The 24,197-nt window shown below is 42.8% G+C and overlaps 2 protein-coding genes across 10 annotated transcripts in view; both read right to left on the reverse strand.

Annotated features, from left to right (window-relative positions):
• Positions 1–404: 404 nt before the first annotated feature.
• On the reverse strand, positions 405–7,470 carry LOC308307454 (protein LYRIC-like). 2 transcript variants are annotated; one of them, XM_080752718.1, is made up of 13 exons: positions 6,835–7,470; positions 6,237–6,365; positions 5,553–5,622; positions 5,103–5,276; positions 4,671–4,721; positions 4,310–4,459; positions 4,060–4,140; positions 3,868–3,933; positions 3,608–3,729; positions 2,656–2,760; positions 2,423–2,533; positions 2,118–2,232; positions 405–1,410 (listed from the first exon to the last, which is right to left on the reverse strand). In XM_080752718.1, exons 1-13 carry the CDS (start codon positions 7,165–7,167, stop codon positions 1,346–1,348), a joined length of 1,572 nt encoding a protein of 523 aa, XP_080608844.1. In that variant the 5' UTR covers positions 7,168–7,470; the 3' UTR covers positions 405–1,345. The 2 variants fall into 2 exon arrangements, with proteins under 2 accessions (XP_080608844.1, XP_080608843.1); XM_080752717.1 differs by having other exon boundaries at positions 2,656–2,766.
• A 3,856-nt stretch (positions 7,471–11,326) lies between these two features.
• Positions 11,327–24,197, reverse strand: part of ubr5 (ubiquitin protein ligase E3 component n-recognin 5) — a 52,411-nt gene continuing 39,540 nt past the window's right edge. For 3 of the 8 annotated variants that reach the window (XM_080752592.1, XM_080752591.1, XM_080752587.1), the window contains exons 44-58: positions 20,487–20,639; positions 19,875–20,092; positions 19,578–19,698; positions 18,937–19,282; positions 18,670–18,757; positions 18,402–18,546; positions 18,150–18,280; positions 16,230–16,290; positions 15,409–15,590; positions 14,682–14,766; positions 14,047–14,202; positions 13,624–13,737; positions 12,379–12,523; positions 12,193–12,278; positions 11,327–12,092 (exon numbers count right to left, since the gene is read on the reverse strand). In XM_080752592.1, coding sequence (XP_080608718.1) covers positions 11,880–12,092; positions 12,193–12,278; positions 12,379–12,523; positions 13,624–13,737; positions 14,047–14,202; positions 14,682–14,766; positions 15,409–15,590; positions 16,230–16,290; positions 18,150–18,280; positions 18,402–18,546; positions 18,670–18,757; positions 18,937–19,282; positions 19,578–19,698; positions 19,875–20,092; positions 20,487–20,639 — 2,244 coding nt within the window. In that variant the 3' untranslated portion in view covers positions 11,327–11,879. Of the gene's footprint in view, positions 12,093–12,192; positions 12,279–12,378; positions 12,524–13,623; positions 13,738–14,046; positions 14,203–14,681; positions 14,767–15,408; positions 15,591–16,229; positions 16,291–18,149; positions 18,281–18,401; positions 18,547–18,669; positions 18,758–18,909; positions 19,283–19,577; positions 19,699–19,874; positions 20,093–20,486; positions 20,640–24,197 lie in introns of all 8 variants that reach the window. The other 5 variants (XM_080752590.1, XM_080752588.1, XM_080752589.1 and 2 more) reach the window with 3 other exon arrangements.

Consider the following 24,197-nt stretch of genomic DNA (forward strand, 5'->3'; position numbering starts at 1 on the left):
AGAAGGTCTAGTGGTGATTTAGGAAAGCTCGAACTTGTAGATCTGCTATTTTCACTGTGTGATACCGGTGTGCAACTATATAGAGTGGACAATTAGCCAGTAGCTATGCCCCTCCCAAAAAGCTTTTGTCCAATGCTAGTTTAGAATAACTTCCTGCTTGCCAAGGTTTGCCTTGGCAAGCAGCCGGTTGCTAAGCTAGCATTGGACAAAAGCTTTTAGGGGAGGGGCATAGCTACTGGCTAATTGATATATCTACATAATTTATTTCATGACAAATTTTGGATTTTTTATTTTAGCCACCATTAGTTACGTGTCAAATTATTAAGACAATAAATACTATTTTAAGAAAGGTCATATATACCACCATAAATCTTACATCAACAACATACCCACACAAAGCAATCTCAAATATAGAAAAGGGGACTTTATTTAGTCTTTTTACATATGGCTTAGCTTTTCTTTATTACAAAGAGGTTTAGAAAAGGTTTTGAGGACTTCGAGTCAACCACTGGCGGACAGTCATTAGACGATGACACTGCAATGGGACATCACAAGCTCCTATATGGCTCTGGCCACAAGGTAGTCACACAGTAAAAAGTAACGGCAAGGAAACAAGTCAGTCTTAACACATACAGCAGTACAACATTAGATGAATAGTTATAGCGGATGGATTCAGTGAAGTGAAAGGTTCATAGCGATTACAGACATAAATGCAAACTCCAGAAGAGACATGATTCCCTTTCCTGGATGTCTTTTTTGATTCCACGCACATTTCCCTGTTAAGTTTGTATAAAGGCAACACCCTGTTAAGCTGCTATTGCAACTCATTGTTGCGCGGTTATGAATGCTGTTAAAAAACATTTGATTTACACATAGCGTTTCTGGAGGACTTCATTCCCCACAGTGGCCACTGTACCATAGCTCTTGAAAACCAGAGAGCCAAGAAAATACAACCGTTATTATGGACTAATCTTGTGCAGCTTGATACAGTGCCTATTCTGCTTTCATGGCCACATGCTGTGGTCATTTTCATTCTCTACACAGTACACATGGCAACATCAAACTGCTAAACATGATCAGCATTTCCTACATTTCTAATAATTACAGAGTGTACCAAATGCGTTATTCAAATTATCATTAACAGCATTAAATTAGCTTGCACTAGGTTCGGTTTTGCACGATCTACCGACCAACATGATATAAAGCTGAGCTCATATGTCTTGATTTTTATTCAGCTCCCCGACACCACATATAGTTTAGTTCTGTCTACAAAAAGTGTTGTTGCATAAACAGATGTTGATATAGTGCCTGTTTCATACAGCGGTCTGTAGAGTGGACTGAAGTTTCATGTTTCTCTCCTCGCCTTCTTCTTCTTGGCTGGCTTGGGCGCTTGGCTCTCCTCAAGTTTCTCTGTGGAGAGAAACAAACAGAGGACATGAGTCACAGCAATAAAACACATTGCACTCTGTCATGATTTGTTTACCGTTTCCCCCAATTCTAAAATATATAGTCATTCAACAAACCACATGGTTCACAAAATTACACATTGAACAGAAAGATGACATTCGTTAGGGACAGACAGGCAAGCAATTCCTAGAAAGAGATCTGACAAGGCTCGCAGTCTGCAGTGAATTGCCTTGTGTTGTCTACATTGAAGATGGGCTATAACTCAGGCTGCTGGGAAGGCCTATCAAAGTCAACATCTGGCAATAATGTCTCTCAGACCAAGCCACTTCCTACACCTGTAAATGTAAAGGTCTACATAATCCCTGGCTTAAGCACAGTCTGTCTGGACAGGAGAATACCACCTCAAAGATCTCTGCTGCTAAATCACAACTGAAACTATAAAACGGTTTATTTTCTCCCAGAACTACAGCTACTATAATTTAACACTGTACAGACTCTCCACCCATCTGTCAACACATTACATTGGAAAGACAGTTAAGTTCGGAGATTATTAACACCATTGGCATTCAAATATATCAGGCTAATAGACTATAGTTACAATGCAGCCATTTTGCTCTTATGTCATACTTGTGGAGTGGGAACAGGTATGACACAAGAGCAAAATGGCCACTGTGTAAAGATGGTCTGTATGTGCATACTGTAAATCATACTTTGTTGTGTTGGGGCAGCAATGTCATTCTGTTTGGCAGTGGGCTCTTTCTGTGGCACTGGTGTGACAGGGGGCTTCTGGGAAGCGTTTTCCTTCACTGGTCGCTCCACTCTTGCCTAATGGTAACAACATCAGCAGTTGAGTTAAACACTATGTAAAAAATATTAATTTCAATAAATAACATTTTATAAACAGCATACCGTATGGTATATACACACACTTTAAAAAACACCAAAACCCCATAGATACCGGGTGAAAAAGTTGATGCCAGAGAACCTGCTCTGTGGTTACTGTATTGACACAGACCTCTACAGCAGCTGCCTTGGCGATCTGGACCACAGGAGCAGCCTCCTCAATGGGCTGCTGTTTCCTCACTGGCGCCTCAGTGACAACCTCCTTCTCTGCTTCCTCTACCTCCTGAGAGAAACACAGGCACAGATTAGCATGGAAACACAGCCGAGCACACCGTATCGGTGCAGCTGTTACCATAACATTTCAAATAGCCTTAATTCGGTCATTTGGTAATGTGTGTGTGTTACCTGGGCAGCAACATCTCCATCTTCAGCTGCCCTCTTCTTCTTCTTCTTCTTTTTTTTAGTTTTAGTTGCTCCATCAGCAGCTGTCTCCATCTTTTCCTCTTCCTCCTCATCCTGAGGAGAGCGCAAACACATTCAAACATACCAATTAATTGACCAGCCAGCTTGGAGAGGTTCAAATGCAAGGGCAAATGGTTGTGCCCAGGTTTAAAGCCAGGCCGATTCATTCAGGCCGGGAACACATTTTAGTGTATTACAGTACATGTACAGAATGCAGCAACATATTTGTTTTTGTAGGCAAATTTTAGAATATTGAACTTAGGTCAGGCCTAAATGGGTTAAATAGACAGATGCAAAAACTCTTGTCACTATATTGTAGTGTAAACCACTGTATTAACACACTTGGTGCCAAACACGAGTTTCTGGAGTTTGTAATAGGCCTTGCCAAACACGAGTTTCGCGAGTTGGCCGTTTTTGGAGGAAAAAACAAACAAAAAAAACAATCTACTTCCTACTTCTGGCATGATCGTAAAATGCATGTTTGACTCCTAGAACAGCTCCTTCTTTCAAACATGGCAGCCATGTTTGTTTACATTTGAAGAAAACCCTATAGCCTGTGAATGGCGTGCAAACGTGTGGTGCATCATCCGTGCATTATCTGTGCATGACCCGTGCACATTAAAAGGTACGATTTTAAAGATTCTGGCAATGGAAGACATTGAAGATTTTAATGCTTAGCAACAAAAAGGTTAAATAATGGATAAAACAAATTGAATGGACGTTTTGGTACGTTAACTAGCTCACTAAGATAAGAGCATTTTCACTGAGTTTGTATGGTTTCCCAGGGCACGGTTACAAACAGAAGTTCACAAAGTTGGAACACTCATGGCAGCCGTGTTATCGTTTTGAGCATGAAAGAAGCTATGGCTACTCTATTATGAAGTTTAACTTTAACCTTGGTAGGTTCAGGGCTGGGCTCCTCCAAGATCACAGGAGGCTCTGGAATAGGCTCTTCAAAGTTGCCCCAGGCCTCAGAGGGGGCATTCCAGTCAGAGCTGGGGTCCACTGAAGCACCATCTGAAAAACACAAACCCCTGAAGTCAAATATATGAACGACTATTCCTCGCCATTGATCTGAACAGTGGACAGAAATGTGGCAACAAAGTCATAACTAAGAAGTAGACAGACAAAGAAAACAAAGAGTCTCATCCTTACTCAAGCCAGACCACTCATCCTCCACTTGGGGTTGGTTGCTCCAGGGCTGCTCAGAGGCTTGGGGCTCTGCAGAGACAAGAGGTAGTGAGTCAATCTACCAGATGGCATTGCTTGATAAACTACACCACCTAGTGGGGAGACCAAGTGAAGCAATACATCCAGTTATATTTCCATCATCAATTTGTCATTTACCTGCTACTACTTCATGTCCGGTCAAAGAAACAGCTTTTAGGTCAGATGTCTTGATCCCACTTTCAATTACAGTCCAGGACCCTGAAACACATGCATTTTAAACCGTTCTCATTAAAGTTGATTACAGGCACAGTCGGAATGCATAACTTGGCACAAAGCTACAAAATATTACAATAAATTATACATATTTCACAATCGCTGGTTCATCAAGAAAACATAGTAAATTATATATTATAAAAAGGACTTTTACCATCAATCTCAGTTCCCCAAAGGGTGTTTTTTTCCTGACTGATAGAGTGACTGTTGTCTTGACCAGCTGTATGGGATGAAACCTTGACAGGGTTGTCAGTCAAAACACCAGCCACCACAGCTGCTGGCATTGCTGACTCACTGCTGTTAACTAACACCAAGAGACAAACATATGATATTCAGCCGCACACATTGGCAATGCACTTAATAAAGCATTTGTATAATCCTTGAAGTAAGGGAGCTTATTTATTGAAATGAGACATAAAATTAGATATGATCTTGACGTTTCACCAATCCTTCTTGATTGGTTGTCAGGGATCAGTAATCAACTAGTAAAATGTTCTTTTGCTTCTCATAATTACCTTGAGATACAACATCCTCAACCTTTTCAGCTTTAATCTTGGATGAGTCCCCTACAGATAAAGGTGGATGGTAGAGTAAGTTTGATTTTTGCCTATAACAGGGGCACACACAAACATGTACACTACAGACTCACATATAGACACACAATTCAGCTAGGAGCAAAAAAACTCCCTCCCTTGAGTCAAGGATGTTCCCCAATGCCTGTATTTATAAACAAAGAGATCCATCTCTCTCTAGATGCCAATTTAAGCTGTTTATGCAAGTTAGCCTTGAGGGCTGATACATTCGCATATGCACTGACTGCCGCGCGCGCACACGCACACACACACACACACACACACACACACACACACACACACACACACACACACACACACACACACACACACACACACACAGTGTTGAGATTAAATAATATATTTCCTTGATACCTTTTTTCTTCTTTTGAGAGGAAGGCACAGAGGCTGCTGTGGTTTTGAGTTGCTCTGGGGGAGCACTATTTGGAGTGTCCCCTGCTCTAGGACTGGCCGAGCCATCACTGGGTGTCTTGTCCTTCTTACGTTGCTCACGCTTCTCCTTGTTGCTGACCTTGGTCTCCCACGTGCCTGAGGAACAAGACATGGGTAGATTCAGAAAGTATTAGTGGGGAAAATACCACATGGGTATTAAGATTAGGAAACACAGTATGGATGGATTAGTGTGGGTGGGCCGTGGGATAGCAGCAGCGCACTGTTCAGTCTCAGTGTCAACATATTTTTGCATGATCCGAACACAACATTTCTACTTTTGTAAAGTGACCCGAGTCACCCGACTGAAAACAGTCACGCATTTAAAATCAGTGGAAGACTGCTTTAGCAACAGTTTCCTTCCTAACATCTCACCTCCTTCTGGTTCTTTGCCATTAGCAGTCTCCTTTGTCGTCTGTTTGGCCTTCTTCTTGGACTTCTTCACCTAGGAGATCAGAAACAGAAGAGTGTACAAAATATACTCTACAGCACACACACTACTGTATGTTTACATCTCCAAGAGCAGTGACTAAGTCAGTGATCCCACACTGAGCCATAGATAGTCAATTGCAACACCATGTACAAACCACATCTATATTTAAGTGAAATTACATACACCACCCACGGCACCCAGGACTCCCTAAACCTCTCAGATGGCCTTTCCTTAGAAAGCACCACAACCCTGCGGGGCTTCTGTGCAATAAAGAGTACTACTTCAACGTGTAATGTAAATAAATGTCAATCTGCAATCAAGGGTCAGTGTCCACTGTGCTTTGCTCTTGCTGTTTCTAGAAGGCAGCGCTTGATGAACAGACCACACCTGACACCTGTCCTAAGTCAGGAGCCATCCTTCAGGATTATGCTGCATCTGCAAGTTTAAGATGGTAACCTGATACTGCCAGCTGGTCTGCCCACATCAGAGTGTGACGAGTGTGGGGCTACCCTCTGCTTCCAGGAATTGTAGGGGATCCACAGAATGTGACATTATGATACAAACTTTAATGGCAATAGCAGTTGGAACAACGACACGGCACGGCACCCATGGCTGTAGCTGGTTACCTCTGAAACCGGTTCAGCCTTCAATTCTGGTGGAGGTGCCTGGTGATGTGGCACACTCTCCTCTGCCACTATGGCTTCCTCCTGTGGCTCAGCAACCACCCTTCCATTTGGCTGGGCTGCCTGGGATTTCTATGTAAAGACAAAGAGATGGGAGAGGTATAGGGGGTAATACAGTCCAGATCAACAGCCTGTACCTGTAGTTTCCTTTCAAACACGTAGTGTGTGTCATGTGGCAACCAAGTCTAGCCTGCCACTAGCCAAATCAGCAGCAAAGAAAAAGCTAGCTCATTAGCCATGACTGAGAACCACTGGGCTACATCAGTTCAAAGTGGATTTCTGTGACTCTCCAGGTTCCTTTATGGGGGTCTAAATTGACCCTTAAAAGTCTGCAACTTCGACAGTGTACAAATAGAACCAAATGGACCAGTTGGGTCTATTTGTACACTGTCAAAGTCAAGGGGAGACCTTCAAATTTCAAAGTTTGAGAACCACTGGTGTAGCCAACAACTATTCTGATGTACTGTGAGATGTTAGCCAGTTAGCTTAGCTAATTCTGCTAAGGATAGCGACCATTGACATTGTACTCTAGTCTACTTGCCTTTTCTGTCTTCTTCTTCTTTCTCTTCACCTCCTCGGCTCTGGCCACATGCCTGACAGGCGCTTTGATTTCAACGCAGTCATGATCCACAGACTCTATGGCGGGTCGTTTCCTGCACATCGCCCGGCAGGTCGAGGCCCACAGAGCAACCATCAGCACCAGACCGATGCATGCGGCTAACATGACAACCCATGGAGGGATCAGATCGGGCTTCAGTCCCAGGTCCACGCCGAGCTCCGAGCGCAGCAGCTCCAGGCCGCCGGACAAGAGCTCGTTCAAACGGCCTGTGAGCGCTCTGACCTGCCGAGAGGTCGCGTCCTGCCAGTTCTCCATTTCTATTGTGTTTTTTTCGTTCTTGTTGTTGGTATTTCAACAAGAAGACAGATTAGTCACGCTTGCTCGCTACTAACCGTAGCTTGGCGCTAGCTTGCGGTCGCATGCGCTAGCTAAAAATAACGGAACGGTTTGGACATGATGTCTGATACCCTAACGCTTCTCCCCGGCAACATCCGCCCGAAACAGAGCAAGCAGAGCCGACTGTGTTAGCAGGAAGCTAACGAGCTAATAATGTGACTGTGAGAAGATAACGGTAGGGAATGACAGACTAGTAGACAGACAGCGCAGCCTGAGCCTACTGCCACGGTGTGGCGGTTCACCTCATATGGCACTGGTTCCCAAACACTGGGTCGGGACTCATTTTTGAGTCGCGGAGCGATTTTTATGGGTCACGAGTCCCAAAGATCCCATTTTCTTTTCAAACGAAAAAAGAAAATAAACATTAAAAAAAAAAAAAAAAACTCCCCTCCCCAAAAAGTAGTTATATTTTTTTAGAAATAATTAAAAGCGTTTTAAACAAAGAAACAGACACATCTAAGAAATTCCATAAATAAAATAGTCTATAACAACAATTAAGAAGTAGTGAAAATAGTCAATCTACCCGCGTTGTGAGCTTGTAGATCTGCTAGTGCTATTTCCACTTGTTTGGGTCCCGGCCAAACCAAACGTCAAACATTTATTTTGGGTCAAAAGCTACTGACAGCCCAGACTAGACGAGCCATGACAGCCTAAATGAAGAGGGGCGGCGCCACAGAGCGACTCGTCCCGCCATTGGCTAATAATGGCATTACAAGCGCTCCTTCCGCACGCGTCTCCTACGGATTCCAATTCCAAACGGCTCCTCTAAGTACCCAAAGTCGTTTTACATAAAGGTCACAATATTGTCATAGGCTAATTAAACAAACTAGAAGCTGGGCCGCCCTTCTTCCCAGCGTCTAGTCGGCGACCTGGCCAACTCGGAACAATGTAAATAGGGAATGAATGCCCCGCCCTTTAATGCAAACCCCATTATACCTGTTGTCATAGGACCCGTTTTGACCATCTGTTTGCCTGTGTTCCGGACCACATTCGGTTGCAGCGACGCCGGCGTCGCTGCAACCGAATGTGGTCGATCTGCAAGACCACAAATCATAGCGTCTGCGCTGCGCTGTGGGCTTGCAGATCAGCTATTTTCCGGCCAGAGTAGGCCTGATCCTGTTTCTTTGTTCCTATAATTCACTGCCAAAAGAATTAAAGAAAATAAAAGAAAAAGGAGGAAAAACGTTGCAGTGGATTCAGGGTGAACTAGGCTCGCCTCGGATCAATTCAAGACTATGTAGCCTATGTTATCGACGAGATACGAAAGTAAAAGTCAGACTCGATAAAATACATAGTGCGGTGCCTATCTATGGCCGTCTGAATCCAAGGCTAAAGCCTCATTCACACTACAGATATATAGTTGAACGTTTTGCTTGGTAATTCAATGTAATCTCAATGGAAACCAGCTTTAAAGATACAGGAGACGCTCAGAACGAAGCTTTGAAAGATAAAAAACAGTGGGTGAAAATGTTGTGCAAGCTCCATCCTTTTGATTGTTTCCAGAAAGATATACCGGTATATAGTCTATAGATATATATTTTTTAATGTTTGTTAAGGGAGTTATATAGGAACCTCTTAAACCGACTGCCACTGGAGTAGGCCTATGGAACGGGCCAGGGCCCAAGGGCCATAATACCAGGGACCCCTAGAGACTGAGCCTGGGATGTAAGGCCAATAAGACAATTTACTAAAATGTAGAGCCTACATAGGCTATATGGATAAACTGGATAAGTATATTGCTTCAGTATTAACATAGTCTATCATATAGATTGGTTAAAAACTTAAAATGACATTTTATTCATTAAAATAAGTCTGGATTCGAGCAGACTCTTTAATTAAAATAAATCTATCTGTCAAGCCTATAGGGCCGGTTCCCCCCCTTACGCTGCATTCACACTACAGATTTTACACCTGTAAACCTGTGATGAGATTAACTGTGACAATAAACATGATTCTGGATTCAACTCAGATTCTGCACGAACATGGGGTTAAAGATTGTTCTGCTGTTACGCCACCACAATGTGGAATGAATGCCCTACCAACAGCCATTAAAAGGTGTGACTCCTACCCTCCTTCAAAACCACCAAGGTTGAAATGTCTGCAATTTGCAACTGGACCTAGACAAGTCTTTTAAAGGAATAATTCTCCCCCCAAAAATGTCTTTATACTATCGATTACTCACCCTAGCTATGGAGACTTATAAATTCAACTTTTTTGGTCAAATTTCTAAGCCAATAATTTGATTTACTCCCATTGATTCCAGATGGAGACAAATGCATTTGTCTCCATCTGGAATGAATGGGGGTACATTTATTATAATCAAATTATTGGCTTAGGAATGTGAAAAACATTTTTTGTTTATTGAACTCACGTCTCCATAGGGTGAGTAATCGATAATTTGTTTTGGGGTGAACTATTATACGTTTTCTCTTCTGTAGGCTACATACTGTAGGCCTATATGGTATGTCTTTATGAATTGAATACATGGGACCACAATCGTAACATGATTTGCTCAGGTCTCTTGGGATGGGATCAGTTGGAGAGGGCGGGAAGTTGAGGCACACTGCACACACCAAATATCAACATATTGTCTCTCTCAATTACTGTTTTGTAAGGCAAGAAAAGGTTGGGGGATTCGAATCCACCGCGGTGCATGGTGCATCCGGCTTTGTCGAGCATGTATACAAAGTTTACAAACACACTTGGCCGGTGTTCGGGCCGTGCAGGGAGGGTGATATTTGTCACTGTGTCTGTATGTAGAGTATGTACTCCTAAGGGCATGAAGCATACGGAGGCTCTACGTCTACGACATCCTGTGAGTGGGGACTCCTCACTTGTGTGATACAACAGCAGTGACAGCAAACAAATGTGTGTGGGGAGTAATTCATTGGTCTAATGACGAATTGGGTAGAAAAAGCTAAAAGGCTAAACAAAAAACAACGAAAAAAAAAAAAGCAAAACAGAAGTGCAAAAATATAAACAAACAGTTGCTTCAATTCATACATGATTTAATCACTAAACAAGAAAATTGATTTTGCTAATCTACACGCAACCATTCCTACAATATGTGAAATGGCAAATAAAGATATATTTAAGTAGAGCCATTGATCCATCTGCTTATCCTGGGTTGGGCTGGGGAGGTAACAGTTCTAAAAGAGAACCAGACTTTCCTTTCCCGGGCTCATCTATAGCTTTTTTAAACGGGGGTATCCTGAGGCATTCCAAGGCCAGCGTGGTGGATATAATCCCCCCATCTGGTTCTTGGTCCACCTGTGGCTTCTTCCCAGCTGGATGTGCTGCGGAGACATGTAGGCATCTGTACTGGATGCCTGAACCAACTCAACTGGCTCCTTTCCACGTAAAGGAGCAGCGGCTCTACTCTCTCCTGAGTGCCCGAGTTCGTAACCCATCTCTATAGATGCCAGCCAACCTCCTGAGAAAACTCATTTCGGCTGCCAGCTTGTTTTTTCGGTCAAGAGTCATGACCCACATCTCAAGACCATAGGGGAGACCAAGAACAAAGCTTGACTTCGTTGCTCAGATCTTTTCATCAATAGTACGGGCACATACTGGTAATTACCTCTACTACTCAATGTTTTCTACTTTTGAAATAAACAAAATACATCTATGAATGCATAGTGAGCTTGCAGATCAGCTATTTTCATGCAATCTTTTGATGACTGGTAGGTTTCTGGACAAGAGTTTAGTCAAACACCAAACCATCAAGCAGTTGCACCCATGTCCTAGCAGTCCCACATCCTGTTGGGAGCTCAGCCAAGTAGAACCTAGCTAAGTAGTCAGGGTCTTTAGTGATCCATAGGCCAAAGAGGACAACCTAACCCCCCACCAAGCCATGAATCACCTGAAACACATTGGGCCAGAGACAGCAAGCTAAGCCATGCTCCCATTTTAAAACTAGCACCACAACAGGTCCATAAACAGTCACAAGTAGCCGATTGTGAGGATTCATTGTTCAAAGACATAACATACTGGGAGAAAGAATCAGCACACTATCTGTTAAGGAGTTTACTAAGCAGAAAAGCTCATTTATGTGGTATAATAAAAAAGACCAAATGAATAATTTGCATCCAAGTTTATTTTTGAAATTCCATACTCCCCCTATACAAGAAAAAAAATGACTCTCCACAAAGGCAGCAGTGAACTGTCAGTGATATTATTAGGGCAGGGAGGAAAAAAGAAGAAAAAAGAAAAACGATAATCACAGTGTGTCTCATTTTCTTTTCTTTTTTTACTTTATTTTAAATACTTCTACTGCTGTCATCTTTGGCTGGGGTTCGGCTAACAGTTTGCTGTCGAGCCAAATTCCTGGGAAGTAAAGGTTTAAGCGAATAGAGCAGAGCTGTGGGCTTTAAGTCTTTACAATGCCAATGCAGGAATGTTCTGGACTGTATACCTCTTCATAAACACAAAATAAAAATAAAATAGAAAGAACAAGCCGTCTGTGTTCACAACACAAACAAATATTACCGCCTGGGGAGATAGCGACAGTATGTCGAATTTCATAAAATTGTATAGACAAAAAATAAATCTACAAAAATGGAGCTAGGCAAATATTACACAACGGTAAACATGATGTGTCTCTGTTTCTTCTTTTAGTCTTTTGTTAACTTCTACACAAAACCAAAATTCTTGGTCTTAATGGCTAGCAAGAGTTTCTGTTTGAGAATCTGTTTGGAGGAGTAGAGTGGCACATAGAGACGAGAGATGCAGGTGTTGGCTGTGGGTAGGTGCTGGTCATCCGGAGGTCGGATGGTGATGGAGGGCATTGGCTGGAAGCCTTCTTCACTAGCTGGCAGAGAAGGACTTGAGGTCCAAAAGTATACCTGAGGAGCAAGCAAAAATGACAGGAAAACAATATTTAAGTGGCGTCATGTCGAGACAGCTTAAGAATGCATTGGTTGAAATGACTTTCAGGGCACTTACCAGATCTTGCCTCTCAGTCATGCTCATCTTCTCAACGATGGACCAAAACCAGCGTTTAAACTGCAGCAGTTTGTCTGCATTCTCCCCTGTGGAATTAAATGAGTAGAGATATTTTCTCAGCATAAAAATATAAATGCAACTTGCATAAGATGAGCAAAGACTTCAAATACATGGGAGATAGCATACCGGATTCATCATTGAAGGAGGTGAAACTGATGAGCATCTGCACGTTAACCTCTCCACAGCCATTTACCAGCAGCCTGAAGTCTTCTGCGGTCAAATCCTCCAGGGAGTTTTTGGGAAGCACATCTAGCAGACCCTTTCTCATCGCCTAGCACAAGCACGAGAAATACAAGCACAATTCAAATAAGTGGTGTGGTCAAGTAATGCCTGATTTATATGTAGTCGCAAATGAAAAATAGCAGATCTACAATTTTATAATACAGTATGTCATGCTTGTAGAAAAGCTATTTTTGATGCACGACGCCTATATGCAACCAAGTATAAAATCAAGCTTACAATAGTATTAGTACTAGAGAGGTTTACAGTAGTTAACCACTGGGACACATTAGCTGCATAATTGCCAAAACTGAGGTTATCAAAAAGGTCAAATGGTGGCCAATATAGATCTGTCCCAAGTTGGTACCAACTACCAAGTATACCAAGGCAAGTGGAGATCAGCCAGTCAACTCTCCTCTTTTTTTTGATCCAATCCCTGTAATGGTCATTCTTTTGAAAAAATATAAATATCTTGCCAATGCATTATTAAAAAACTCATTGCCTGCCACTGGACGAGTTTGACGTCACCCGACACGCCGATGACGTAACCGGAACAAAAAGCTTTTTAGGAAAAAAGCTTTTTTAAGGAATGTATGTAATAAAGGACTTTTCAGCCTGACTCAACTTTTGTTAGTGCAACTACCTAGAATGTACACATGTTTTAAAATGCAGTATGAGAGAAAGAACATGAGCGAAGCTCCAAATAAGACCAAACTAAAAATGACCGCTATAAAAAAGCAATTCATTAACCAACACCACATAGAAAATAAAATACAAAATCAGACCACATGAGCATATCCGGATCCCCATCTCAGTTTTGTCTGTTATAAGAGCATGGCAGTTTTCTGTTCAGTTACTTGATGGGACCATTACTTGATTTGAATGAGCTCTCGCAGTAAAATATGAAATGCCGCCCTTCACATTGGCTGTGGGTTAATGACATGAATGCTCTATGTCGGACAAACTACAACATGGGATACTGGGGATGCGCTAATTGTGGCACACTGAGGGAGTGATGGTCATACATGCATGTTTCAACAATGGTGAGTCAGTCAGTAACTGAGTACTGACATGGTATGGTATGGCATACCCCGGTATGGCAAAAAACAAAGAGGATTCATGGTCATATTCAAAGGCGTAGTTGATGCTCACGTGAAGAGGTTGCTCTGCCACCACCAGCATTCGGTGCTCTGCGTATTTCCTCACATACTCATACACGTTGAGAGGAGTCACTGGCATGTTCACCCCGCCAGAGAGTAGCTCCACCTGCAGGATGCCACAGAGCTTTAGTTTCAAAATCAATCAATTTAATTCATTGCCGAAGTATACACTGCTCAAAGAAATTAAGGAAACAAAATGTTCCCTTAATTTATTTGAGTATAGTATATTGTAGTACTGCTCAAAGAATTAAGGGTTTCTTTGAGCAGTGGTTCTCAAAAATAGGGTCCAAATAGAACCTTGGAGGTTCGTACTCTCTCAGAGTTATGTGGGTCTTTAAGAACCACTGCTTTGGGGGGATTACAACTGCATTCATAAACTAAAATGAACTGGTCTTTATTGAGAGTCAACCTGTACCTGTCCAGCCCCTTCCTCTTTGCAGAGGTCAATGGCAAACGCAAGGTCCATGGCGGCAAAGACTGCCTCAGCCTCACCAGCCTGTGAGTGGCGGATGAGCTGCCGCAGGCTCTCATACATCACTGGATCGAAGAACGCAAAGTCATGCCAGTTCACCTGCAATAACAATCACATACACCACCATTACTCAGAGGGTAAGTTGACCAGAGTCCTCCAGGGGTCTATACTAGGTTCAGTAGCGTAAATATCCCATCTTTGTCGCAAATATCCCATATACAATTTTTGCGGAATAAGCCCTATTCACGCCCGCCCACTCGGCAACTTCCTGGTGCTGACGTCATGCTTTGAAGGGGAAACCCTACTATTAAGCCCATAGAGTGAACACAGAAATCGCAAATTTAATGCAATTTCCGAATAGTAAAGTATAAAATACGGCTAGCATGATCAAGAACCCAAGATAGTAAAAGGCACCAAAAAGGCTAAAAGGTAATTTTCGATCGATTTCTGTGTTAACTCTATGCTGAGAAATTTGCTGAGTGGGCGGGCGTGAATAGGGTCCATGTTTGCCCCATAATAGGGACACTGGGGTTCATGTGGTATGAAGAAAACACTATGTATGTATTGATTGAACTTACTTTTCTGCCTAGCAGCACCTTGATGACATGTCTGTTCAACGTGATTGGGCAAAGCTCATTCTGCAGCAGACATAGCCCAAGTATCCTACAGAAAATACAATACAAACAAATATTATTGTTAAAACCACTCAATCTATGCACATTACATACAGATGGTGACAAAAACAATTTTGTATCTTAGTGAAGTGTTGAGCCATCACTATTCAGCAGAACACTCTTGACCTATGGGGCACAATGGCACATGGGCTACGTACAACAGGGCATGATTAATTGTGTTGTTGTATTATGCAGTAGTACACCTGTATGGAAGCAGATGCATTCGTTATGTTTCTCCAATCAGTTATTTAGGTTTTTCCTTTAATGTGTCACCTGTCTGTATATTCCAATGCAAGTAATTGTTGTTGTTTATTTGGATCCCCATTAGCTACTACCTTAGCAGCAGCTACTCTTCCTGGGGTCCACAAAAATAAATGACATTACAAAACATTAATACGTTTTAGAGTAAAATATAAGAAAACAGTTAAAACACTTTAAAATAAACACATTAAACACCGTCTGTTCTCAAGTATTAGCTCAGAGACACAGCACAACAATGTATGTTTCATAATCTGAGTAAATCCAAATGATCTGTAATGTCTTGTATACATTATTATTGTATACTGCATTTGTCTAAGATAAAAGTTAACTTTTCCATATCCGATCAATCAAACATTAAGCAATCTGTTACCTGCCAATGTTGCGGAAGCAGTTGAGCCTTGCTTCCGTGTTCTTGCCAGGCCGGGGGGAGTAGAAGCCACGCTTGCCAGGCTGGTAGAATAGAGGAGCGTTGTCATCCCCGTCATCCGGGTCATCCAGCTCCATGTCCACCACGCTGCGGGTGGAACCATGGCGCTTACGGTTCTCCTGCTGCTAGAACCACAGAACACACCCCCAGAGAGTTAGGGATATGTGTGAGCGTGGCAAGAGATTGTGCAAAAGCATCAGTGTGTTATTAACCCATTAAGACCTGAGGCCGATTCTACAAATGTCTTCTAAATGCCAACAGTTTTCTGAAAAACCTAAGTTGCTAAATATCAGTGTGGTGCTCAAACCTTTTCATGTCAATGACCCAAAAGTTATATGTATCTAGCCACGGACCCCCATTTCAAAATATTTGATTCCAGGGATCCCCCAGAAGATTTTAGTTAAAAATGTTCTAAAAAAAAAAGTAAAAAAAAAAAGGAATAGATTTCATGATATTTTAAAAATGGCAGATATACACGCTCATAGCGTGTCACTTCGTGACACGCTATGCGCTTGTATATAGTAGTATAAAATATGGTTTAAGTGGTAAGAAAATTACACAGATGCTTTCCCGGTTTTAACATCCATCTTGGGTTCATTGCAATACAACGGGAGAGAGTCATCTTAGTAGTAGCAAAATAACATCAGGTAAACAGCCTTTGTATTTTAGCAGCATTACAAACTGAAAGTCTGTTACTGAAAGAAAGGTTGTAATTGGTCACCGTAAGCCAGTGTGGACTGGAAATAAAGAGACTGTGTGTTTACTTGTGCTTTTTCTGGAGTCTCCAGGAGACCCAGGTCCAATATACTGTCAGCACCGTTTTCCCTGTAAGAGGTAAGAGATAGGAGATAGTCAGATTTGCTGGAGTTAAAATCAGTACAATGAGCTCAATTGTCAGTCTAGTCGACTACTACTAAATATAACGACATCTGAGCAGCGCCTTTACAGTGATGTTAATAGGTTTTTAATGTAATGAGTCCCGGGACCCAAGAAGTGTCTTTCGGATGCGTCCCAGGGATATTTTATGGGTCCCACAAAAATTCAACACGTCATGTCATTTTTGACAAAGTGCATTGAATTGGTTATTATGGTTATGTTCACCGGTAATATCGGATGTTGACCACTTGGGGGCGCAGATAGAAGCTTTTACCGAGTCTTCATAATCAACAGCCACCTGTTATTTTATATACATCGATAATATATGGATCTTCTCAGTGAGATGTATCCTGTTTGTACTGTTACTGCTTCTATGGAATGGGGGAAATGCTATCTGCCGTGCTTGTGTTTGCTCTGCTGTACAGAGAACCAGTGGACTGGGTCAAAAACAGTAGATTGGGATTGCTTGTAGATCGGCTACTTTTGTTTTGAACGGTTGATCATAGAGGGACGTGCCGCCCCTCTATGGATGCGGGAGGGCAAGGCACAGGCGGCCGCGGTGGTCCGCGGCCCCGGCGGACCACCACAGGGACGGCGCCGCCACGAAAACGCTATAATCAAACAGTTAGGCAGCCTAGGCTACATACATACTGTCTCAGATAGCATACATGCTAGGCTAGCTTGCTTCCTCCGTGTTGTAGTTGAGCCAATAAAGGTTATTTGACCATGTTCACCACGGCGTTAATCGTCGCTATTGTTGTAAAGACGCAATGAAGACCTGTGTGGCTTCAACACGCTGTCCAATGTCCACCACATCTATAAACTATAGCGCGTGTATCCAGTTGTTATTGAATGAAGAGGATGAAGAGGACAGGGGGAGAGGAGGCGGGGTCGCTGTCTGAGCAGTGAGCAGACTCACTCAGTATACACTAACATAATAAATACAATATCATGAATTTAATGCTGTCGGAAAATACACGTGACGCCGTCAGCAAACGTTTACATTTGTAAGTTATATTTTAATTGGATACTTTTTAAGTTTCTTTTTTAATTCCAAGTTATTTTCGGAGACCGCTCGCTGTCGATGCGCATGTCGCTGCACTGTAGCGCCGTGTCTTGCCATACACGTTCTGTGGGGGAACCCTTTTTGTTGTATCACCTAACACGCTGTGCCACTATGGTCAGAGAGCGGCCCGGTGCTACGCTAAAACTCAGGCACCCATTGAATTCTGTGACCATGTACGGGCACACAAAATGGCGTTCAAAACACAGTGTCGTTAGTTCTATCGTCTGTTTTAAGACTTTCTACGCGGATTTCATTTGTGTTAACGTAGCGTAAAGTAGCATGCCTTCACCCATGAACAATGGTTCAGACTTTTTAAAATATTTTTTTTTCGCGACGTGGTAAATTATTTTCACGTGGACTCCAATGGAGGCGATGCGTCCGTGGGACCCCAGAACACTGACGTGAATGCGTCTCTAGGCAACGTGAATGCGTCAGAGACGCGGGACGCGCACGTAATGACGTCACTGCCTTTATTGAGCTTGTTCTGCCTCATTTCTAATTGGTTGCGTGCCCTGTCGCACACTGAAAATAGACAAATTACATGCTCACAAAACGTTGCATTGCAAAGTTTGTAGATCTGTTATTTTCCGTGCAGGACACTGGTGGAAACACAAAGTAAAATCCAGCCTTGAATATGGTTTCTGACATATCATGGGAAGGGTGGGTGTGCCATTACACAAATGAGAACTAATTTAGTTAGAGCAGCAGAACTGTCTGCATTCAGTTGGGTAGCTTGTCACACCTTCCATGTGCAATGAGAAGCTCCATCGCCTCTTCCACCCTGGCCCTCAGCGAGTCCTCGCTGGCCAGCAGCAGCAGCAGTTGGGCTGGAGACAGCTCCAGCAGCATGCCTGTGATTTTACTGGCAAAAGCCTGAAGGAGAGAAAGATACAGATAGAGAGAGAGTTACATTCACCCAACTGAATCCATTCCCATTTTCTGTTCAGTACTGAAAAAATAAAATAAAACAATCTACAAAATAAAAGTTGGTTACCGGTTGCATTGCATGTACACGTGGGTAGAGTCTTTCACCCAGGGCCTGCCTATGAGCAGGCAGTGGATCAGGCTCATCACTTGGGTTACCCTCTGATGCAGGCCTAAAAGGCCGGGTGTCAATGGACAGTTGTCTCCTTGAGTCCCTGTCATTCACATGCAGAAAGACACCCAGAGGTTACGAGCAATCTAGCAGGAATTCAGTTCAGTAAATGTACATTACATTTAAAGGAGGGAGAACATTTAAAGGAGGGACTTCTGATGTTCACCTGTCTCTGTCTCTCCTGGAACCAGCCCGAAGTCCACCACTCCTCCTTTCTCTCTCCCTGTCTCTGTTCCTCAGGCGTTGCATGAGATCTGACCAAACACAAACGCACACACACATTTTATCTCTGAAAAAAACATCTGGAATGATTTGCATTTCACCCAAGTGATGACTGGCTTTATTATCAGAAACTTTTATATCAATGAAATTGAATTCCATGATATAATTCTATGTATCGTCATACTTGAGTTGTAATCGTGGTGACACGTACTGCTGGCCTGCATGCCCTTGCTGACACTCTGTACACAGTCCAGATTGGGCAGCTTGTCATTGGACAGGAAGGCCAGGGCAATGGCCGTGTAGAAGCTGCGCGCCACGCCGCTGCCCTCGCCCGGCTCGTCCTTGAATGTGACCTTGACACGGTGCACAGCCATGGGAGTGGTGGTGCAGCGGCGGCCAAAGTGTGTGTTGAGCTGGCGCATGGTCTGCTGTATGAGTTGGTCACGATCACGGTCCACCTCCAGGGCCAGATCACGGGACTGGAGGTTCCGCAGCTTTTCCATCTCCCTGCGGAACTTGGATTCTTTCACCTCAAAGCCACCCAGCTCTGTCAGGATCTGAGTGACGGAGCAACAGGACAGTGAAAATCTTTACAGAAATAGATACATAATGTTTTACTTCCAGCCATCAATTTATTCTTGGAGGAAAAAGGACATTATTTCATCAATTGATTCAATTAAAGGACCTTAGAACATTCATTCAATCCATCCATCCATCTTTACTTTGACAGGTTCAGTTAAGGAATCTTCTTTTTACATGTGTAAGGGAGGTCTGTATGCTGCTGATTAGATAGAGAGATAGATAGATAGATAGATAGAGAGATAGATAGATGGATAAGATATTTTAACACACCGATCCTGGCTCTGCTCCCACATCCTCCATGAAGACACGGCCAAACAGTTCCAGGGACAGACGCCAGCGGCCAAGCAGCATGTCGTGAGAGATCACCATCCCCATGAAACTACAGTGAGGTCTACGGACACAGATAGTAAAGAAAATCTTCATTAAAATAAACAAAATAAAAACAAAAAAACAAAAAACACCAAAATCATAATAATGATTGATGATGATTCAACTCAAAACATCTACCTTGCCAGAATTTATACCTGATGAAATGTCCTATAACCCAAGAACATGACTACACAATACCTAAACGATGGCAAAGGTGGTCCATCACTCTCGGTCAGACCGATCTCAGCTAGCAGGCTGCTCTTCAGTTGGGCAGCGAGGTCGTGTGGCGAGGGCCCTGGCTTTGGGATGTCAAGCTCCTGCTCCGTCATTGACTGGTCCTCACTACCCTGCTGGCTCGTCTCCATGCTCATCACATTCTTCAGGTTGGCAGAGTAGGACATCTTGGTGGGCAGGATCTGTTCATGGGATTTAGGATGATTTTCTTTAGTCATGCATAGAGGTGCTTTGGGGATGAGATGACGATTTTTGTATGACAGAATGGGAATGGGCCAGAGGACTGGTTATGTTCCAATATCCACTCTCCACAACTGCATGAAACAAAGCATGCAAGAATCTCGCAAGTATCCAATTTTTTTTACTTTAAGAGGATAGGAGAGAATGTATTTAATGCAGACTACCCACTACAGTTTCCTCAAAGGAGGCATGTTAGCAAACTGTTAAGTCAAAACCTTTTAATTCATCACACGATGGCGTCACTTGCCGAAAATAACTTTTGTCAGCTTTGGTAGGCAGTGGATATTAGAACACAGCTGACAGAGTGTGTGTGTCCAGTGAGGAGGTGTGGTATACCTGAGAGGAGGAGGGTAGAGAGGAGCCCATGTTTACCTCCAGGCAGTTCCTGTCCATGCTGGCCTCGGCCAGGCCTTTACTCGCCACGTAGGAGGAGGAAGAGTACAGGCCCTGAGAGGGACGACCAAACAGATCCTCCTTCCTTGCATTGGGCTGCAAGACAGACAATGACAACCAAATGAGTTATGCCATGTGTGGCAGTGGCAAATCATCAAGCTGTTGATTATACAATATTCTTCAACATTATTCTTCTACAAATTCTCAACATTTAGCTTGTATGGCTGTCACATTTGAGTGTACAGCTGTCTACTTCTGAAGTTATCGTGTTAAAAACAAAACGTTAAAATTGTGTTCTTCTGTTAGTTGAAATTAAGTTGCTGTGACATCTACAGTATGTAAACTACCCAAAAAGTTCAGAAACCTAACTTTGGTCCACTATTATCTCCCTTTAATACAACCAATTGGTTTTGTGTTTTGTATAATTTATCATACCTTTATCATATTATTGTTCAACTTTACAACGAGGTCTAGCTTATAAGACGAGGTGTAGCTTATAAGCATCGGGCATTCGTGGAATGAGCAGCACAGCTAAATGTGTGGGTAGCGCCCCAAAAAATGTGACAATAGAATACTGTTCTGCTGGCATTCACTCTCGTTTTGGGCTTCCCTGACAGAGTTTAAAATGAACAAAGTATAAAAATGGCCAATGTGTGTCGTTTCTTTTCCTTATTACTGTGGGAGAGTGCAATCATTTAATGCATCTAGCAACAAAGGTGAATACCTACTAGGGCATTAACCAAAAAAGAAAAAGAAAAGAAGAGACATTTGATGCCAAGGTGGCCATTTCATGTAATCAATTCCCCAAATGTGTTATTTTGGGGACCGCTCAGTCTCAGTGAATGTTTCAGTTCATTCCACCTCTTCTTTGAATGTCTGTTGTCAAGACACAGATCTTTAATACAAGTTGAACAGCAGCAGTGTGTCAGTGTGGTTTATACGCCTGACCCCCCGTTAATATGATGATGTCATAAAATGACTGATTGATTCAATTTTACTGTTAGTAAGTCGATTCGACTTGAAAAAAAACTTGAGTCGTTTGTTAATGCCCTAATACCTACAGGCCTGTATTGCAGGCCATTTTGACACATTTTTGGGGGGCGCGCTAAACACACGTTTGGCATTCCATAAATGCCCGATGTTTACAAGCTGTACCTCGTAAAGGTGACTGATCAACGATAAAAAATATATAAAACACAATACCAATTGGTATTATTAACAGGAACACATTTTTCAGCAAACTTAGGTCTCAGGCCTAAATGGGTTTAAGGGGAAATATGAACTTTGTGGATAGTTTATATTGGTATCCTGTTAATTGACAGACATTTTCATAGCCAATTGAAATGAAAATTTCAGGCCAATTCATTGAGCTGACATGAGCCAAAAATAGCTGCATGGCAGAGTATAGAACCAAGTTTGCCCTCGAGCTGCTGTTCCCAGAAAGAGGGGTTTACTTTTTTTTTTTTTTATCAAAGTGAGCTACAGGCAAGTGCATAGTATGAGGAGAGAAAGCCTTAAGCTGGCCGTACACTAGCCGATAATCGGGCATTTAATTACCCTCCCGACAGTCGGGCTGCCTCCGACTGAAACGGGCCTGACAATCGGGCAAAAATGTCATCTAGCGTGAGGGCTCACAGATTCAATCTGAGCCCAACCGAGTGGCTCGGAGGGCCAGCATGACTCTTTTCAAAAATGTTTGATATTTTGTGGATCACTACTGGTCTGGAACAGCAGCGGGGGACAGAGAGAAAATACAGTATAGTAGTCTCTCTCGCTCATCACTGCGCGGACGCAAGACCATAGTATCTAGTCGTCTCACACACACACACACACACATATATACTCGTTTTTGCTACATACTGAGGACATTACATAGACTTCCATTCATTTTTATGCAAGTCCTGTGGCCTTACCCTAACCCTAACCCTTAACACAACCCCTAAATTTAGTGAGGACCGCAAAAATGTCCTCACTTTCCAAAAATGTCCTCACTCTGTTGGTGAAAAACTCTTTCCGGTGCTCACTGGGTAGTAAGAACGAGTACACACACACACACACACGGAGGAAACCGCTGAATAATTACATCACTGGAGCGGGCATAGTATCTGAGCGACAGATCTCTCTCTTTTTCTCTCTCCATCTCTCCCTCTGACTCTCTCACACACACACACACACACACGCGCGCACACACAGACACACTTTTCACTCGGTCCATCCATATCATGATTTGGATGTGAATTAAAACTCAGCTGGTTTGTTTTAGGACGCTACACAAACAGCAGAAATAACTGCAGTCTGTCACAGACTGCAAACAAACAAACAACAGCACACATCTCGCTTTGCCCTTGCAAGCCAAAGTACACCCCCAGCCTGATCTACAAGCCTACAAGCTACAACGTGGCGCGGAGGGACACAGTTTGGTCTTGGAGATCTGTTTGTTTTGTGCGCTACACAATCAGGCACCGTGAGAAGCAGGCGGGACGCAGCAGCAGCTTGGCTAGTTTAGCAGTGGAGAGAGAGGGGGATGTCAGAGTTGATCCATGGATGGACATGAAACGTGTCAAAGTGAACTCATATTATCATCAAAATGGGACACAACTTCCATATTGACGCTTTTTTTTTCGTTGCGTGAGGCAATGTTGTGTTGAGTGAGTGGATAACATAATGTGTTTGTTTGTATGTGCGACTACGTGTGCGTGCGTGTTGAAAGGTACAGGTTTCAGAACAGCCCCTGTGGCATTTTGTATTCATTATTGCTGTGTTCGAGCCCGACTCAATCGGGATAGAATCCTGTAGCGTCCGGAGCGCCCGACTTTTCAAAACGGCTAGTGTGAGCGCTTTTAGATTATCTGGTCAGATAATCAGAAAAAATTATCCTGTAGTGTTTAATGCTACCCGATTCAATCGCGCCCGATTATCTGCTAGTGTAAGGCCAGCCTTACTGAGCTTTATCAATGAGATGTAATGAACTCTATGGAGCATTAGTCTACACTCACTGACTTTGACATTGTCATGGCCAAGATGTCGAGGTCTCATCATCAGCTGTTATTTTACCTTCTGTCTCTTCTCTCGTTTCCCAGTGCCCACAGGCAATGAATAACTCCCATCAACTTTGTTATCACTGGTGTTATGAATACATGGTTAGGGTTTCCCCTGCTCTGCAAATTATAAACATCCCCTTTATAATATATTGTCACTGTTGGGCAGCAACCTTCTATTTCATGAATTAATTCCCTATTTTATAGGGCATTACTGTTGTATCCCAGTGTTGTGCAAAGGTAGCCAATCTACAAGCTCACAACCATGTTGTGAGCTCCAAAATAGGACGCTAGGTTGACAGTGCTTAAGTCTGTCTGTGGAGGACTATAAAAGTATTAACAAGAGCTTGTAACTAAATAAATACTGGATGGATTGGAACACAGGCTATTTTCCAGCACATACATGGTTTCTGAGACATTTTTGGTTAAACATTAGAAATGTAATTTTAGCCAATGTTCCCAGCCAATTCCCAAATTCGATCTTCTTGTCAGATTAATGTAGATAACGTCTACTTCAACCTGTGCTAAAGTCCTGCACTTTCTCTACAAAGACTCAAATCACAAGGAAGGATCCTCTGCCATGATAATCCAGCTTGGTTTATTGTACTACATATGT

Source organism: Nannobrachium achirus (genome assembly GCF_963921795.1).
Source record: "Nannobrachium achirus genome assembly, chromosome: 2".
Taxonomy (NCBI): Eukaryota; Metazoa; Chordata; class Actinopteri; order Myctophiformes; family Myctophidae; genus Nannobrachium; species Nannobrachium achirus.